Genomic DNA, 20,703 nt, shown 5'->3' with positions numbered 1-20,703 from the left:
ATTTGTAAACAGATTTAAAAAGAAACTGGATAATTAAATTTTAAAGTTACAGAATTGATAAGAATGGCAGGGGAGGGGGAGTTCTTTTAAATTTTATATTGTAATCATGTAAAAATGCATCTTTTGTTTTAGGCAAATTCTTAATAGTTAGAGACAATTGTTAATCTGCAAGTGGATGTTAATCTCAGATGATTTATGAATTATGAACATTCGAACTAAATGAACACAAAGATTTAGCGGGGTTTTTCATCAAAATCTTAAAAAGAAATATCGTTCTTGAAAGAAATTTTTAAGAATTTTGAAATTTCGCAGTTACTCTAGCCTTATGTGTATTTTAATACTCTAAAATAATCATCTAAGGAATTGTTATAAACTGGTTTTTAAAATCCGTAGTCGTAATGGGAGTATTAAAATGATCTTAAATCAAGCTTGAAAGCCAGAAGGACTAGCTTCCATTCTTCTTTCATTTGATATCATTTTAGAAAGTGACTCAAATTTAGTTGAAAAAAAAATTAAAAAAAAAGTTGAAAAAAATTTAAAAAATTTAAAAAATTAATTCTTAAAAAAATTACTAGAAAGTAACTTAATATGCAAGCAATAAAATATATCTTAATTACTATTCCCCTTGTAACACATCCCATTTAAGATTGTGTCATTTTTATCCAATGAATTAGCGGATAAAGATATCTCACAAAAAACTAACGCTAATTGAAAATCGAAAAAAAAGAAGGTTAAAATTTGTATTACTTTCCATCATCCCTCCCCATACCCTTCTCCAATACTTAGATCTCATGCACATATTCACATAATCCGGTATTACTCATAGAAATTCATGAACATATAAACCTTAATTATTTTGCAAATTTACATAAAATATATACAATACGCATAACTAAAAAAGCTACCATGTTACACTATGAATAATTAACAAAATGCTAACATTAAATGCATGCCCTTAAAGCACTGTATAAAAGCACTGTATAAATTAGCAATTTAAAGCACTGTATAAATTAGCATTGCTATCGATAGAATGAAACCTTATCGATAGAACGAAAGTTTATCAATAGAATGAAGAAGCTTTAGAAAGCTGTTAAATTAAAAATTTGTATTTCAAAAATTTGGCCATAAAACGATTGATTTTGACAATTTTCTTTTTAATTTATGAAGAGACAGAAAGATGTCTTATTACACAGGTGATTCCACCTGGTATTCTATTTCGTCACGTGAGTTATTGCTCAATAGCAATCGAGCAGATCCGTTACTTTTTGTTTTCTCTACCTTACGAATCAGTCTAAAAGACTTTTCTTTCACCTTTGCATCATCTTCAGAGCTAGTGACATTAGCATCAGCTTCTGTTATTATTGATGCAAGACTAGAGTAAATATTTCTATTGTTCCCTAACGGCGTTTCTAAATAATCTTCGTCTAATGGTTCAGGTGATTCTTGTTCAAGGGTATAATAATACGTAAAGTTGTTCACTATGACGGGAACAGGAAAAGCTATTGCTAGAACACCGACAAGTACGCAGAACGAACCAACAATTTTACCTCCTAGTAAAAATAAAGAAATTAAATGTAAAATCTACCATAGTGTTAGTAAATTATTTTCTTTTTAAAAAAAGATTTTTAAAAACTAATAAAAGTCTAAAAGAATCGCCGAAAGAATAGTTAAACATAATTATTATCAAGTTTTAATGAATAAATAACCACATTCATTTATTCTCAACAGAACTTTTTTCTAAAACATTAGTACTTTCATAAGATCTGCGATTAAGCAATTATTGTAGTATTATAATTAAGATTGTTTTGATGGCCAAGTGCCGTGCCTAGAGCCCCCAAACAATCTGGTCTCCAATGTGAAAGAAGGTCCTCGATAAAAAAATATTTCTTGAGGTCTTCCTTTCTTGTTCGTAGAAGAAGGATCACGTAAAATATAGCGAGGCTTAAAGTAAATTACTGCTGGGAAAGGGGGAAACTTTACATATTTATTCACGAGGGGAGGGGTCTGAAAATATCCTTTTGAGGACAACCTTTAAACTGAAGGCAAGCAACATGTATGCTGAGACGGCACTTTTATCACTTATATACATTTTTTTTAAAAAAAAAAAAAAAAAGCTGGATAAAACTATAAAAACATAATATCTTTTTTTCAAGTAGAGGTAAGAAAATAAAAACGCAATATTTCATACCAAGAGTCGTTGGTGTAATATCTCCATAACCAACTGTTGTCATGGTAACAATGGCCCACCAAAAGCCATGAATAATGCTTTGAAACTTAGTGTCTGGTTCTCTTTCCTCACAAAAATAAGCTGCTGATGCAAACAAAACAATACCAATGATGAGGAAAAATGCTAACAACCCTAGTTCTCGCACACTAGCCTAAAAGAAAATTAGTCCAGAAATTTTAAAAAAAGAGTAAATACGCATTAGCTCTTCCGATCATCCCTGGATAATAGTAAAAAATTTACACAACCCCTAGGTATTTTACTGAAAGTATGTTAACATAGATCAGGGTAAGTATGGAACACTGTACAAAAAATTCCCTGAAAAAGCCACATTTTTGTATCCTTAAGCATTCAAGGACATAAAAATGTGGTTTTTTTCGAAATCAAATCTTCATTCCCCAAAAGTATAATCCGAAAAAAGTTACTCTAAAAAAAAAAAAAAAATATTGTTGAAAGCACTCTGTAAATACCATAGGGACAGTTTAAAAATTGTTTAATTTAAAAAATGATATAAAAATTAAGAAATCTCATTTCACTATCAAAATTCTTCATTACTCTTTCCTCGCTTAATTTTTTTTTTCATTTTACACTAGTTTTATTTTTTGGACGAACTTCAGGTTTAAGGAGATCTTTTTCAGGTAAAAAAAAAATGTTTAATTGAAAAATTTGTTTTTGTATTTACAGAGCATGTTGATGGTTGATTTCAACAGTTGCTTTTATTAGAGCAACTTTTTTTTTAGTTGACTTTTGAGGAATTCTTATAAAAACCCATTTGGATTGTACTAAAATTGGCGAAGGATCTTGCACCATTCGATTGAAAACATATTTAAAAAGTAGGAACAAAATTGAAACTAAATCATACTTAGCAACAACCAGAAAGATTAATAACCTCAGATTTAACCAAATAGCTTAAAGTTAATTAATGAAAAAGCCATTAATGGTTTAGGCTATACTACTCCACAATAGTCATCTTACAATTTGTAGATCAGTTTTGAAAAATTGTTACAGAGTAACGAAGGTATAAATGTTTTCAACAACTTTTGCTGAACATGTGGTCGGAATTTATACTATCTGAACATTAGCTTTTGCTAACAGATTGAAGTTCATTGGGATGATTAAAATAGTTGGGACAATCATGACTCCTAAAGCTTTTCTTTTCTTTTCTTTTATAATTAGTCATAATTTTTTTTTAGGTTTTAACATTTGATAATGAGTTGCCTTGATTACTAATCCTGCTAGTGTTCTGAAGAAATTTGGCATTAGTCGTTTTCGTGTCATGATTGGAGGAGATTGCTTCTGCTGGCCCCTCTTCTGTTTAGATGGTGTTAGTGTAAAAGTTAAGCCAGCAATTAGATTGTGATTTGCCATTCAATATTGATCATAAAATCAATCGGGGACGATTTTTTCAACTTGTTACTGATGGCAAAATTACAGTCTTTTGTAATTTTGAGAAATTAAAGGCGCTAAAATGATTTGAACGCTGGAATGGCGCTACAAAATCTGGCTTTCAAGTACACAAGAGTAGGTTACAAAGGTGGGTTGGAATATACAAACTTTTGAATAAAGAATTCCTAACCGTCTTAAAAGCGCGTTCCAAAGTGAGGGAAAACCACTCCAAAATCGGAAATAGGTTTAAACTCACGGAATGTTAAATAACTTGCCCATTTCTTGGTTTTTGAGAATAAATTTATAGATAAATTTATAATGTATATATATATATATATATATATATATATATATATATATATATATATATATATATATATATATATATATATATATATATATAATTTATAAATTCTATAAATTTTTATTTACAGAATTTATAAATTATATATATATACAATATAAATTTATATATATAAATTTTTATTGTATATATATATAATTTATAAATTATAGGTTCACTAATCAGAAAATTGTTTAAGAGTGCAACTAATCTTAAATCAAACCTAAACTTTTCAGTGTTGGCTCTTAAACTTGTGATACTCGAAATAGGATCCATAGACTTTTCCAGGTCTTTTAACAAATGATAACGAATCTCATGGGTCTTAAATCATTTTGTATAAGGAGTTATAACCGTTTAGAATAATGCATGTCAGAATAGATATGCGTCACAAAAGAGTAAGCATAATAGAGCGCGTCGGAATAGAACAGACGTATCTTAATTGTCACTAAATCGGCCAGTTGTTAGTGTCTGTGTTGGGACGTTATCGAAAGTTAATAGTAGCAGTTTTATTTATTTGCAGACAGGACATGATTTCTACTGAATGATTCTGATCAGGGAAGCGACAAGATGTTGGTGTTCAGCACTGCAGCTAATGTTGAAGAGATGGTTTGTTGTTAGTCCTTGTTTTCGGTCAGTTCGTTCAAAATAACGCCGTAGGTATTTACGCAGGTTTATACTATTCATGCACTCAAACAGAACAAGACGACCATAAAGTCAACTCAAACAGAACAAGAAGACAATAGTTTCGGGGGTATTGTTTAAATAAAAAACTATTAGTAAAAAACGGCTAATTGTGAAAACAGAAAAATTCTCGATTACTGCGCGTAATTTTAAAATAAATATTCAGCGTGTAAAAACTCTAAATTTAAGATGCTTGCTTTTACATTACGTTTTAAAATTTTGTTTTTGAATTATGTTTTTAAATTATGTTCGAATTATTTCATCTCTTTCTATTAAAGTTTCTAGCTCATGACAGTCAAAACTATAAAGTTACATTACTAAACTATTTACATTATTAATTTCTTTACTAAGTTTTATAATTTAATATGATATTTGCGATTAGAAAATTAATCAGAAAATTTAAAATTATATCCCGCTATGACCGTTTATTGTGAGGCATAAGGTATTTTCAGAACCAGTCTTTCAAGGTTTTTTTTTTTTGTTGATAATAATGAAAAGAGAAAGTTTGGAGTAAACAGGTTTATGAATGATAAGAGGCAGATGATAAGTAATTCGGAGAATCTTAGTCAGAACAAGAAGAGCATCAGTCATTAATCCTAATGCAATTTGATAGGAAGATCTGATTATATGGATTAAAGATATTAAAATTGTTTATTCTTAGGTACTTGTGCTTACTCCTTGTGCCCGTTCCAAAGTGGGATAGGAATATGCAAAGTGAATCTATGCCCGTTCCAAAGTGGGATAGGAATATGCAAAGTGAATCTATGCCCGTTCCAAAGTGGGATAGGAATATGCAAAGTGAATCTATGCACTTTTATGCAAAATTACTTGCAATGTGTAATACGAATACCAATCACGCGATGCCATTTTATTTGGGAAATGGGTTAGACAAACGACAAGCTACTATAAAAATAGAATTGTTTTGCAAAAATCTTAAAAAACCGGTTTTTGAAAAAGTGACATCATAGACCACAGTTTTGTTTCATAATCCTTTCCCATGGCATAAGAATCGTTTTTAAAAAAACTAGGATAGGACTTTTTTAATAGAATAATTAATTGTTAAACTTTAATAGATTTTTTAAAGAATATTAATTCCCTTGCATTTTTCTTAATATTTTAAAACAAATGCTTGAACCATTTAAATCTTTTGAAAGGCTAAAAAATTTCATATTTATTAAGGGCCAACAATTGGCCTAATTTTTGCAATTACACTTTTGCATTAAAATTTTTGCAATTAAACTGGAAAAACTGTTTACAAAAAAATGTTTAAAAAGATTGAAGAAAATATATATTTAATTCAAAAAAATAAGATTGTAGCATGCTCATTTCAGAACGGAAAATTTTGTTCAACAATCTAACTATTTATAAATTACTCAGTAAATTGAAAAAATAATCAGAATGGAAAAATGTCTAAAAAGTTAACAGAACAGAAAAATGTCACATTTGAAGTTAGGCAAAAAGAAAAATTTAAGAAGAGAACTGAAGTGTGAAGGGAAAAAAATCACAAGAATAAAGATTTTTTGCAGTTTAAATTACAAATAGTACAATATACACAATATTCGTTAATTTTTATTTATTACATTTTTATTATGCTTAATTCCAACTTATTACAACAAATTTATTTAAGTTTTAGGTGTTTAAAATTTATTAAAACAATTTTATTTAGGTATAAAAGGTATAAAAATTTTAAATGAAAAAAGAAAGTTGTAAAAAGTTGCAATTAATAAATCCGTATACAAAAGATTTGTAATAAAGACCTAACATCTCACTATTTCTTTCATAATATGACAACAAAATAAAGAGCATGCATTCATAAATATTTTTTTAACCTTCACTTACATGTATTGTTCATGGGAAATTATGGCTTTTTCATAAATTCATGCTTTTATATTCAAGTTCTATATATTTATTTTTCATATTAGTATACAAATATTTTGCGTGCAGCTAAAGTGCACAGTTCAACATTTATTTGATTTATTTTCTATAAGAAGCTTCAATCACAGAACTTAATACTTAATTTTACGGCCCGATATATTACATAATTATACGGCCTTAATACTTAACTATACGGCCCATATTTACAGACCGAAAATATGATGCCGATACATTGGTTTATGGCTTTCTTATACATTAATTGGGCAAATTAAAATTACCAATGAAATAAAATGACTTACCAAGTTCATACTACTCCTAAAATTTTTAGTAACAGTATGAACTAGGCAGTTGATGTCTGGATAGTAAAAAAATCTTTTATATAATTTATATTTTAAATTTGGTAAAACTGGTTTATATTTTAAAATATATTATTCGAAAAAAATATTCCCCGAGCTCAAAATATCCTACCGACAAAAATTTTCTTAACAAAAACATTCTTAAGTGCACAATTTCGTATTAAAAATCTGACGTCTTTAAACTGTTGTTCCAACGGATGACATAAAATGTCTTGATTGTTTTCAGGAAATAATCCCTTACGATAAAAAGCTCTCCAGAAAAATAAACCCTAGTAAATAATCCTTCTGGAAAAAAAAACAATCAACAAAATAAATGTAAAAAAAAGTGGTGGGAAGATCTTTATTTAGACAAATTAAAAAGGGGAGCATCAAAGGGCTTTACTACTATTAGAATAAAAACATTTAAAATTTCAATCATTGTCATTCTATCATCATTATTATATTGTATAAAGATCCACCTGGTAAAGAGTTTTTCCGAAAGAAATAGTTCCTTAGTGGAATTTTTTTTGCAGAAAAAATTATTTTCTATTTTATATTCCCTCTTACCTTACATCTTTTGAGTGTATTATCTTTATAAACAATTTTGCAAAACTTTTATACACATATCAAAAATAAAACTAATGAATGAAATAACTCAATTTTGCTGGACAAAAAATGATTTTAGATGTTTATCTTCTTAAGGAAACCTCCTTAAGAAATTAAATATCTAAAATTATTTCTGTAAAACCATGTCTTGATTTATTACACGTTGATTTTATTTCACACTTCAGCACAATTAAACAGGTTCTCGTGTTTTCAACTTAGTTTTCAGCGTCAGCATCAGCGTCAGCAACACATGTAACTGTTACATTCTATATTCTGCTGCCAATAAATTGAATACAGGCTTATATTTTCACTATAGTTATATGCATGCTGTGCAGAAAGAACTTATGATGTATGAATGAACTATGCAGTGTTTACATATAAAATGCTACCACAGCTCTATATCTGATTTGTTGCTTTGTTTTGTTGTTATTGGAATGATATTATTGGAATGATGTAAACAGAGTGTTTGCTGTCAGGCAGTCTGACAGTAATCACTTTACTCACATAAACAAGTCAGATTAAACTAACAAATAAGTTCATACGCAGTCGAAACAGATAATAAGAAAATAAAAGTGTACAGAACCTACCCTGAATGTGTAACCCAGTATCTTCAAACCTTTACTGTATCGTGATAACTTGAAAATTCGAAACACTCGTATGAGGCGCAAAACTCGAAGAATAGAAAAACTTGAGACACTAGAGTTTGTAGAATGTAGAAAAATTGTAACATAAAATGGTACAATTGCAATAATATCGATAAGGTTTAAAGGCTGATGTAAGAATAACCATTTTTTAGGAGAAGATATAAATCGTAATAAATACTCTGTCGTAAACCACATAATACACGCACACTCTATTGCAAAAAAAGCCGATTCATAAGCGACCTTTGTCCGAAAACTTGAAAGCGAAGGTTTCCCTGTTTGTTGGTTGATTGTAAAGACTGGATCCTTAAATTCAGGAAGTGTTTCTATACAAAACATTACAATTGACAGCAGGATAACAGACATAGAAAATAAAGAAACCAAACGGGCGGTTAATGACGTATCTGGTGCTTCAAATAACAGCCAAATTTGTTTTAAATACTTATTAGATGGTAATAGACTATCATCCAATTGATTTTGTGCTGGTGGTACGTGAGCTTCACTTTCAGCTTCAAAACCAAAAAACCGAAGTTCTGCCGCAAAAATTCTATCATCTAAGTTAGCGGGTTTTACAAGCACTCCTGTTTGACAATAGGTCAAAATGGCACCAAATGCTTTTCTATTTCTATCAAAAAAATACTCACCGTTTAAACTGTCGAAAAAAAGTTCTCGTTGAGGAAGGGCAAGTAACGTTTCAGGATATTTCGCCAATGTACTCTCAAAGGTCTCATACCTTTTTCCTGATATATTTACACAAACACGACGTCTGTCAATTTGACCATCCGTAACAATAGGATCTAATTTAGGAGAGTCAGATGGTGGCATTTTATTAACGAGTCCATCCCACAGTTTACTACAACAATTTAGATATTTAGACTTTTGTAACAATGGCGTGCAACAATTTGAAACATGCGGGACACTTTTATTACGGCTCGAAGCAACGTTTTTTGACGAACTGTTTAGATTTCTGTGTTCAGACTCTTTTAAAAGTCTGCTGATACGAGTATTATTTGCTATAAGCGGTGTTGTTGAATGCTCGTTATTTTGGCTACTGCTCACGCAAGCATCAACTGTAATCATACCGAATTCAACTATAATACGAAACGCTTTTGTTCTTTTATCCGTTATTGATTCAACTAAAAAAAGACATATCTGTTAAATAAAACTGCATGCAATTCATCTATTCACATTTATAAGATGGTTTATGTCATAAAGTGTCAAACAGAAAAAAGTTTGCTAAGAATTTTAATATTAACGTTGCAAATCTTGTTAAAAAAGAACCGGCTAAATAATTACAACAATGCTGCAATTAGTCCGCTGTCTTACGGAGTAGAAAATATTTTCTGCTTAGCTCCTTTTTTCTGTTGGAATCCTTTTTTAAAAAAAAATTTTCAATGGTTTTACAGTAAATTGTTAAAGCCTGTTAATCAGGGCTTTAAGCGCTGCTTTGCAAAGTTTTCTCAATTTTTTAAATGCAATTTGACTAAGAATACTTTACTTCGCCGAATGAATTGCAATGCAGAATGAAGTTATACGCATAATGAAGTAGCAACAACAGAAAATCAAAGAAAACTATACACAACAATTATTCTTTGAAGTATTTTTTTAAGGGAGCAATTTATAACTTTTGCATATTATTAAAATTTTGTTTTGACAAAGTACTTTGTCAAAAGATTGTTTAAAACGAGAAGTTCTGGTCACAATAATACAACATCAAAACATTTACATCTACTTTAATAAAGTGAAATCTATCAACTTATTTACTCTCCTCTTATTCAAAACCTTAGTAGGAAAAACTTTGACTTCATAAATATAATGACAATAATTTTTACTTATAAATAAATAAAGCCAATACTACTTTAACTTCTTTAAAACTCTGTGTGTGTGCGCGCGCGTGTGTGCGTGTGTGTGCGTGTGTGTGTGTGTGTGTATACATATTAAACAAAATTAGTTAAAGATGTATTATGCAAAAGCAAAAAAAGTCAGAAAGTTAAAAAAACGTAAAAATTTGTTGCAGACGTTCGGAGCATAAGTTCCCAAAGGAAAATATACCTAAGGTTTTACCAAAAAAAATGTTGCATAGAAAAAGTTCAAAAAGATAAATGAATGAAATTAATTTAAGGTTACCTGTTCAATCTTTAAACAGGCCTCGGCTATTGAATTAGAAAAAAATTTGAGTGACTTATTAAAGTACTTTTGACTTAAACTGTTTGCAGTCATGAACAACCTTTATCATGCTGCTTTAAGATCGTTGTTTTACAGGAATTAACGGTTCCCAGGAATTTAGCGCGTGACCATTAGGAAAGAAAATGTTACAGGGCTACTAAAGTGATTCCAACGATTTCTTTCATTTAAAGGCTTCCACTAAATTTAAAATGTGCTTTTCAGAATAAAGAGAAATTCTTCATGTTTTAGAATCGGAAGTACTCAATATTTTGATGATCATTTTAACAAAGTAAATAATATTTACTGAGTTCATAACAAATCTGTACATCAAACTTAATCGTTTTGGATAGGTAAATAGCAGAAATCAAGTGTATACCAGGCAATCATTACAAATATATACAAATTAAATTCTCCAAATGTAATTTTTTAAATGTAAACTGAACTTGTTTTTATTAGAAAAGTATAAGCGTCGTTTCATGGTTTTGTTTGCTTTTCTATCTTACAGAAATGATTAAGTAAATCCTTTTTCTTAATCTTTTTTTTTTTTTTTTTTTTTAAATCTATTTTTTATAATTAAACTGTTGTCTTTTTTTTTCCTGCTCATCTGCAATTTTAATTTAGTCAAATAAACCGGATTTCACTATTTTTTTAAAAACTTTTTATTTCAGCTTAAGAGTATTTTTAAAAAGCCAACATCTTTAAAATGTTTTAAAAAGTCCAGCTATTTAATTGAAGGCCGGATTTGAAAGTAAGAAAACACTTTTTAAAAAATAAAAACTTTACCCGCAAGCCATTACGGAGACAAAAAACGGAGACAAACTAACAAATGAGAACTAACACCGCGGCTGTATCTCTAGCGTCTTCAGCAGCAATAAAGGCTGATTACTATTAAAAAAACAGCAAGTCGTATTCAAGTTTACCAAGTGTTGCAGCCAAAGGAACAATAATCAAAAAGATGCAAACAGCAGTTAACAAAACTTTGAAAAACAGCACAATTTAAAAACACGACGCCAGAAGTAAATTAACAGCGACAGCGATAGGTACAACAACAACGTTTTATTAGGAACTGATTGCAATTGCAGAGAACAGTTGATTGCGGAAATAGCTTATGGAACGAGATTCAAAAGTAATATTGACTATTCGATTTGGAGATAACAGATAAAGGCCAATATGTGTGTACCCAACAATATGAACTTTAAATAGTGCGATCGTTTTTTAAAATAACCGTACGAGATTTCCTTTCTCAAGTACATTAAAATAGTTTAAAACGAGTTCAATGACCTGGTTTTTATTACCATTTCAATTCTCACCTTAACTTATTTAAATCCAATATTCTATTTTCCAAAAAATACAGAAGTTCAACTCCAATATTGCGCAATGGTGAAAAATGAAAATTCGCATCTTAGCAGTAAAATGGTTTTAGTTGTTAAGTTCGTTGCAAGTTTAAATTTAAAAGTGTTGATGCAACAATTTATTAGTTTGTATTGAAGTGTACTCTAACTTATACTGATATTAACACATAAAGGGAAACGAACGAGAATAATTTATAGCAATATTATAAAAAAGGGAACGGCATAGAAGGTACCTAAGAAGAAAAATCCTCTTATAAAGGTTGCAACACGATGAATTTTTTAAAGCTGACTCTCAGGTTCACATCATGAAGGGTTTAAAAGCAGCTCGAACAATATTTTTATGGAAATTTTTATTTTATTTTTTATGGAAAAAACAAGGTGCTTAATTGTTTTGTTTACAGAAATAATAAATCTCGAGCTAAATCATATTTTCAAAACAAGGAAGCGTGCCTGTGTGTGCAAAAAGCGTTTCTTTATTTTTCTTTTTTTTTTACTATGTATAAATTTTTTTGCAGTACCAGGCGTTAATTATTCGTTAATTATTCCAGGCGTTAAAAACAATTTATTAAAATCGATCCGTTTTTCAAAATCTTAATCTGAAAGATAAAAATTACAATTTGCTTTAATCACAGTGATTTTACATAGCCTGTCGTTTTTCATGAAAAAATGGTTAAAAATCAATAGTTTTCGTATTTAATATCTTTTTTAAAATGATCGTTACAAAACAGGTTTGTAAGGCAACTTTTACTGGCGTAAGATATTTAATTAAAGAAAATGACGTTTCTCTAAAAGTCCAAAGACCAGAAAAAAGCGTAATAGATTTGTAAACATTTTACTTAGTCAAATGTTGAACGAAAATACGCACACAAAAAATTATATTGGCTGAAAAATATTTATAAATTATTAACATATTTATTGCTCTGAATGCTAATTGTTGTTAATTGCAATTAAAACCTTTTTTAATCTTAAACTCCTGTTTATTTATTAAAGATTACAAATAACAAGTTATAGAGTTTAATCAACAGCAAATTATGGGGATTCATTAAAAAAAAAACTTATTTGTTGTCAACCTAAGAATAGTCAAACTTATTAATGTTTCTCAAACCAATAAAACACCCCAATTTCAAAGTAGAAAAAGTAAGTTTAAATAAAAGACCTTTTCCTTATTAAAAAAGACTAAAAAATTGTGAAGTTAATAGCAGGATTAGCTATTGCAACTTTTATATTAAAGATCCAATTATTTTAAACTTAAAGAAATTTTATTTTGTATATAATCTCATGGAATTCTCTTGGAATCTGCGAAATTCAAATAATTTCTGACTACGAAAGGTCTCTGTCATAATCAGAAGTTACTTGATTTTCTCTCTATTTTTATGAAATCTATTAAATAGGTTATCCAGGATGATTGCAGAAATTTTAATTTCGGATAAAGAAATAGGCCATTTTTATTTTTCCGTCTAAAAAGTGATAACATTGTAATATAAAGTTAAGTTCTATTTTAATTCAATGTTTTTTTGTTGGTGTTTTTAATTCTGATGAAGAGATGTGTAATGTTCCCATCTCCAAGATATTGTAAAAATCAATTTTTTTTTTTTTAAATTTCTAGTTTGCATGGTTTAGAGAGTTAGTTTACAATTAGAAGATATAATGGAAAATGACTGGAGAGAATGTGATGAAGAATAAAAATAATTTAAAGACCTATAATAACGCAACTGAATGCTTAAATACAATGAGCAATTTAGGGATTGAGAGCCATATTGGCCTAATTTTAGTGGAAGTAATTCTGAGAAAACAGGAAAATAATTTTGAAATTAACTTATGAATATCATAAATTATTAATAATAATAATAATAATAATAATAATAATAATAATAATAATAATAATAATAATAATAATAATAATAATAATAATAATAATAATAATAATAATAGTAATAATAATAATAATAATAATAATAATAATAATAATAATAATAATAATAATAATAATAATAATAATAATAATAATAATAATAGTAATAATAATAATAATAATAACAATAATAATAGTAATAATAATAATAATAATAATAATAATAGTAATAATAATAATAGTAATAATAATAATAATAATAATGATAATAATAATAATAATAATAATAATAACAATAATAATAATAACAATAATAATAATAATAATAATAATAATAATAAAAATAATAATAATAATAATAATAATAATAACAATAATAATAGTAATGATAACAGTAAAGCATTAGTTGTAACATTTTTTAACTGTAGAATCAATAAAAATTCTATTAAATTCTTAATACCAATATTTTTGAGAATGAAAATTCCTTTGGAAATATTTTCATTTAATACAGTCAATGATGTTTCTTCAAAAGATTGACTTTTAAAAAGAAGAATGTTTAAAAAATCTTCGTGACTTTAAACGAACTCAAACAACCTTAAGTAAAGCCGCTAGAAAATAAGATGCGAGGAATAAATGAAATCTGACTTTCTTTTGCATTTTATATGCATAATTGTAATAATTATGTTTAATTAATTGCATAATTAAAGGAAAGGTTTTGTAGTTAAAAGCTTATTTTTATCACGCTTACTCAGAAACAATAGGAAAATAAAAAAATTTAAAAATTTTAACTAAAAAACAACTATTAAATCGAAGATTTATTGCTGTGTAGAAAGAAGGCTATTGTCAAAATTCTTCAAAACATAAGGAAATGTTTTAGCATGGAACGATTTACATTAACGCCGCTGGATTTCAAAACAGACGATTAACAAAAATATATAAATTCTTCTAGAAAACACGACAGTTCGTGTGTTAAAAGACTCAAATAATTCTATAAAAGATTTAATAAAAGTAAGAGGATAATAATGACATTTTGGTCAAAAGTCAATCAAACGAACCTTCTTTTGTTGTTATACGCTCTTCCTCAAACGTTCTTAAACTTTTATTCTTAACTTTCTTACAATATTTCTTTCGTTGTTTTGGTAAACAAGACAGTTATTTAAAAAATGTTTTTCTTTTTTTTTGCAGGATAACTCTTAATGTTTTTATTTAATAATAGGCATTTTCCCAAGTTACTTCAGGATATAACTAATTGCAACTAACTGATTTTCGTTCTAACGTATTTTATTCATGGCTGTTTGATCGCAAACATGACTGCGATATAAGGAAAGAAAAACGATATAAAAGAAAAATGTTTTAGGTTCATCTTCAATCTTAAATATTAATCTAGAGGCATTCTTTTAAATGCAATTGATAATCAACAGAGATGCTCAATTGTGTTAATGTTTAGTAAGACATCTTTATGTAACTAGTTGTTTCTTTCTTCATGTCGAGGTCATTGCAAAAAAAATGATTTCAGCCTTGAATTATATTCCCGGCTTGAAAGCAGAAATGTTCGTATTGCAGGAATTCTGTAAATAGTAGTTCACATTTTATAATGTTATTTTCCTTATTTATTAGTTTTAATTTCCTAACTATTTGAAATTAAACTTTAGTGAATATTCATTTCAGAAACAAGTTTTTAAAAGACAACTTATGCCACCAAGGTTTTAACAAAAGACACAACTTAAATTTATGTAACCAATATAAGAATAAAAAAACCTTAGACTTATTTTCATTTAGCACCACTTACCTCGTAAAGCTTAATAATTTTATATTATTTCAAGCAGTAAGTACGCATTCAAGAATACTTCTAATCATGCACATAACAAATAATAAAATATTTTTGCCAAAACAATTAGTAAAGGTTGATACCCAACATTTTAAAAACGCTCATACGGAAACAAAAATTTTTTTCCAAATTTTAAACTGTTCAAAACAACTGTATATGCAAAAATATTTCAACAAACGAATTAAATAAGATAATTTAGCTAATCCATGGCTCCACACAATAATACATTTATCTTAGTAATCATTCATTTGCATGTGGTCTACGACAACTAGGCATCAATCTTCTCTGAAGGCAGAGATCAAGCAAAGTTAATTTATAGCTTAACGCCCTAATGAAGAAGCGCTACCAGGCGTTATCAGTAAGCTTAACAAAATATTTAAAAATACTTGATTAACGATATAAGAATAATTTTTAACAATAGGATACTCTGTAAGCAGTCGTTTATAAGGAGATTTGCTTGTACACAGCTAAGTTAGATTAAGATCAAGTGAATACAAGTGATAATGTAGCATGACGCAAAATATTGTGCGATCAATTAGAAGTTTTTAACGGCCAGTAAAAAATGTAATTTTCAACCAAATTTTATCAGCTCGATCTACTCAAAAAACGTGGCTAATATTGAACAATAAATCAGCATCAGTGTGATTCGCATATCACAAATACTTTATCTAATTGTAACTAGAACCTCGTCTGGTGTATTTATTTGAATTGCTTTTGAGTTGAGGAATTAAAAAAGGAAAAAAACCCATAATATTGTTTACAAATTTATTTATCTATAACTTATTTATAATGTCGATGAACAATATTAAAAATATTTTTTTTCTGCGGTGGTTACCGCTCTTCTCGTGTCTATGTAGGTTACAGAATATGCAGACTATGGAAACAAATTGGGAGTTTTTTTCAAAGCGCAATGGATTTTTTTTAATTGTAGCAGCTTAAAGTTGTTATTGAAATTTTCACTTTTGTTTCAAAAACTGATATAACTAATTGCTAGTATAGCTATGTATATCAAGACATTCTTCATTAGCATAAACATTTACTGATTAAGAATGTTAAAGTCAGTTAACATTCTTTGTAAACTCGAACAGTTGTAATATTCACTATTAACTATCAATTATAGCAATTATCTTGTTAAACCATTATTTTCAATTTTATAAAAGTTCGCGAAATATAAAAACGTAAACATACCGCTCTCATGAATCATCTCTCAAAAGCACCGAAAAAACAGCAAAGGATAGCACTGAGTAAATACTTCATAGATGATTTTTTGATATTTTCTTTAACTGTTAATTTGATTAGACTTGCAACTAAATATCATTCGTTTTAATGATTAAAAAAAAAAGAATATATATATATATATATATAATGTGTGTAGATATATATATATAATGTGTGTGTGTATATATATATATATATATATATATATATATATATATATATATATATATATATATATATATATATATATATATATATATATATATATATAGTTATAATGAAAAACACACATATTGAAAGTAAATTTTGTATATTTTTACCCCCTTTTTAATGAAATTTGAAATTTCTGAATAAAAAAATGAAGAGCAGTATTTTGTTGAAACAACTCATACAAGATGAAACAAAACTAATAGGAAAATGAAGTTTTACTTCAAATTAACGCTAGATAGTTTATTTTCAAAACAAAGTTAAACTACTATAACAGTTTTAGACATCTGCTGAATCATGCGGAGAACTCCTCGTTATTTTAGATGAGGCTGGGTTTAAACCAGCATGGCATACTAATAGCATAAAAGATTTAATGATAGCTTTTTTACCCCTAAAGTAAAAAAAAAAAAAGATCATGGGATAAAAATATATAAACTCTTAAAAAGGTCTTCGGAAAACCGATGTAAAAATAATATTTAGAAGATTTTAAAATTAAAACCACAAAAATTCAAAATAAAACTATTACAAAGCATGGAATTCTTTTTGATTAAAAGATCTTTTTAAAGTGCCTTACATTTTAGTTTTCCATTGGGCAGGTCATGTAATTGATCCTTAAAATAACGCTAATAAATGCTGAATAGATCTTACGGAGGCTGAACAGATTTATGAAAATGTACTATCATCAACTGCCAGAAATTAAAGTTTAATTGATAATTTTGTTTTTGTTTCATTTAAGAAGATCTTTTTTTTGTAATTGAAATCGTTGATTATTTTTATCAGAGTTCTCTTTTTTCTGACATTTACGATATATCAAAGATTAGCAACATAGCCCAAATTTTGGGAGATCATAACCAACATTTTGGGAGATTTAAGGAGAGCATTATAAACATTATAAAACATTTTATTAAAGAATTAAAACTGTTATTGTTTTTTTTTTATAATTCATAGTTAAAATGACTATAAAAACGCTCATTTCTTATGTTGGATAAGTTGTTTGTCGATACATAAAAAGCAACGGTAGTTTTCGAATTTTCCCTAAAAATGTTAGTTGCGGTATTTAACTGTTAATCATAGATGTGTTAGCTATCAAACGAATTGCATGAGAAAATCTTAAAAAATCAATACGAAAATCTAGACTCAAGAGAAAAGTTCTAGAACTTTTTTCTGGAGTTGAGAAAAAAAAAACCCCGAAAAATAAAAATATTACATAACTTCGAAGATGCACTGGTTTGCTTTAGATCTCTCAGTTGACTTTAAAGATAATTTTTTTTGTGTTAATTTGCAGCAAATCTAAATTCGTTTAACTGATATGAAATTACAAATCCGTAAAACTTACTACGAAGTTAGAAATCCGTACCACTTGCTACAAAGATGTAAACTAGTACTTTAAAATTCCTACCGCAGATTACTTTTTTTTTTTGTTCAACATGTATATAATAATTACTAACTAATGAAATAATAATGTAATAACTGATATAAAAATAATATTTGATAACTAATATAATATATTAGTACATAATATAAAAATAATAATATAATCAGACAACTGAATATTAAGATAGCTAAACATGTTTTGAAATGTACATTTCCAATAGATTTAAACATTTCTTCGAAAACCAAAACTTTATTTATTGCAATTAATACAATAATTTGTAAGAAATTAATAGACAAAGTAGGCAAACAGATCAACGACGCGAGAGAATTAAAGAAAAAAAGCTTGAAGGAGGGGAGAGGGAAAGAAACCGCTTGTTTACTGCGCCATCTATTTTAGTATGTTGAAAACTAAATTTTAAAAAAAGATTGTTGCTTATTTAACAAAATAAAATCCAAATGAAACGCTCCGAAAGTCATTTATGGTTATGAAGAAGTTTTAGCAGCTGAATTTCTAACCGATATTTAGTAAACCAGCAAGAAGTAAGGAGGAAAAAACCCATTTTGGTTAAAATTTTCACTTTGAACTGCGGGAAAAAATCGTTCTTAAATTGTTAAATTTAATTGTGTGAAAATTTCATCACCCGAAGCTCTACTACTTTTGAGAAACAATCGAGCAAAGACATCGAACAATATTGATGGGGTGTCTTTCTGAACCAAATCTTAAAAAATTTGAACGGTTAATTTTTGTTGTAAACTAAATATAATCAGGTTATAGAGAAATTGACTTAAAATAGGTAGGGATAAATAAGATCACATGCTGCCTTAAGTCACGCTATAAACGGACAACTGGATGAAAAGTTTCTTAAACGGTCTTAACTAGATAAGGAAAGGGATGTAATTTTAAAAGGTTTTTTGGAAAAAATGAAAATTTTAGGGTTATTATTTTTTTTTTGAAGAAGGCAAAAGTTCTAACAAATAAAAAATAGCTCAAGAATACATTAAGCCTTCGGATTATTCAATTTCAAAGTTATAAAATGAAGCCTATAAAATAGGAATTTCAGGTTTTTGTACTACCATTAATACATCCAAAATTTGAGCATCCGATTCCAAATGATTGTTGAATAATTACCGTTGAAAGTGACGTTATATATTGTACAACCTTTTTATCTATAATTTTCAAGGTCAATGTGATCTTTATTTACTAAGAACATTTGTGCGCCAGTCGCTTTCTTAGACTTTTTGCTTCAAAAGGTCTCAAAACTTTTAGAAGAGAAACTGGGTACATATTTTTAGGTACATTTGATGTTCGAAGATAGCTGAAGATGGAATCGATATAATGAGCGCTTACCAAGTCTGGCCAAAATATGCAGCAGCCATGTATATAATTTTGAAGGAAATAAAACTAGTTTTGATAAATAAAGCTTTGATTCCTCAAGACGAAATTGCTATTTAAACCAGTAATTTGGATCATACTTTGCTTTAAAATTTTCTCCTTTTCTCACTCAGCGTTCTCAGGATATCTTCCTAATAGAATAGGTCATTCCTAGCAAAAGATGTATTCTTTAAATTAAAATGGGATTACATCTTCGAAAATTTTTTTTCTGTGCAGCTGGCACCAAAGACCGTTCATCTTTTGAATTAACTATTTCATGCTTTTTTAAATATTTTGGATACATATTGTTTATTTATGGTAAACCTTCTTTTAATCTTATCTTACAACCCCCCCCCCCCTTTTTTTTTTTTTTTTTCAATAACTGATTATCTCCTTAATCTTTTAAGCTGAAACATAGCTAAAACATTATGTTTCAGTTCATCTAAACAAATATAAGGTATTTCAGCCTCATATTAAAAACTTTGATCTCTTTTTCCTCAAAACTGTCAAATTACACTTTGGTACTTTTTCCACTAAGCCCTTCACTATCTTTATTCAAACCCGAGGCTATTAGTCGCCAAAAAGAATGTGCAAAAAAAGAATGTATATAAATAGAATATGCATAAATAGAATACGTAAAGGCGAATTACTTCATCAAATATGAGGATAGAAAACACTTTTTTTACGAGCAAAGAGAAGTTATAAATTTCACACAGTGTTAAAGTTAAGGCTTGGAGTTGGGATTAGGCTCGTGCATAAGTTATGAGGTTGGGTTGGGTTAGTGGAAAGCCGTATGGATTAACTTTTTTTTTATTTTAAAAAGGGGATATTTTTAAGTAAAGGTCTTAAGTAAAATAAAAACTGTGATAGTGATTTAAAAACGATTCTGCAGCAAAACTCACCGAATAAAGTTGAACAAATGTCATCCACTGCAAATCGATAAACTAAAACAATTTAAATCTTTATTTAAACTTCAGCAAGTGTGTTTCAGCCGAAAGATTTTTGTGTTTCAGCCAAAAGATTTTTGGTTGTGGCATATTTTGTTCAAATGAATGTCATTAAAATATAAATCACATAAAAAAGGTTTATTATCTTAAAAGATCGGCCTTAAATCCTCTAATAATCGGAAACATATATACATATATATTCGTCATAAAAATTTCAGGATATCCTTCCACAAGATACCCTTTCCCGAATTCTATACCAAAGAAACAAACCAACGAAGGAAAAAAATTTGCATTTA

General features: G+C 28.1%; 1 protein-coding gene across 4 annotated transcripts; it reads right to left on the bottom strand.

Moving 5' to 3' along the window:
* Positions 1-839: 839 nt before the first annotated feature.
* On the bottom strand, positions 840-20,484 carry LOC145185780 (shaker-related potassium channel tsha2-like). Of its 4 annotated transcripts, XM_090097820.1 has the most exons (5): positions 20,363-20,484; positions 16,478-16,596; positions 8,038-9,227; positions 2,189-2,378; positions 840-1,550 (listed from the first exon to the last, which is right to left on the bottom strand). In XM_090097820.1, the coding sequence occupies exons 2-5, from the start codon at positions 16,491-16,493 to the stop codon at positions 1,186-1,188; spliced, it is 1,761 nt and encodes a 586-aa protein (XP_089953946.1). In that variant the 5' UTR covers positions 16,494-16,596; positions 20,363-20,484; the 3' UTR covers positions 840-1,185. The 4 variants fall into 4 exon arrangements, with proteins under 4 accessions (XP_089953946.1, XP_079917917.2, XP_089953948.1 ...); XM_080061791.2 differs by lacking the exons at positions 16,478-16,596; positions 20,363-20,484 and adding an exon at positions 15,251-15,463; XM_090097822.1 differs by lacking the exons at positions 16,478-16,596; positions 20,363-20,484 and adding an exon at positions 14,517-14,549.
* Between the last annotated feature and the right edge of the window lie 219 nt (positions 20,485-20,703).

This window comes from Hydra viridissima, unplaced genomic scaffold, assembly GCF_058129835.1.
Source record: "Hydra viridissima isolate aposymbiotic clone 2 unplaced genomic scaffold, HvirCarnegie_v1 scaffold_9, whole genome shotgun sequence".
NCBI lineage: Eukaryota > Metazoa > Cnidaria > Hydrozoa > Anthoathecata > Hydridae > Hydra > Hydra viridissima.
The sequence above is the reverse complement of the archived record's forward strand: the minus strand, read 5'-3'. Positions and strand labels throughout refer to the sequence as shown.

What these genes read in the sequence shown, in the direction of transcription:
- LOC145185780 (XM_090097820.1), bottom strand. An exon ending in TACTGGGTTACACATTCAGG is followed by an intron (nt 2,379 to 8,037) that starts GTAGGTTCTGTA and finishes ATTTTCTTTTAG; the next exon opens with GCTAGTGTGCGAGAACTAGG. An exon ending in TATTACACCAACGACTCTTG is followed by an intron (nt 1,551 to 2,188) that starts GTATGAAATATT and finishes TATTTTTACTAG; the next exon opens with GAGGTAAAATTGTTGGTTCG.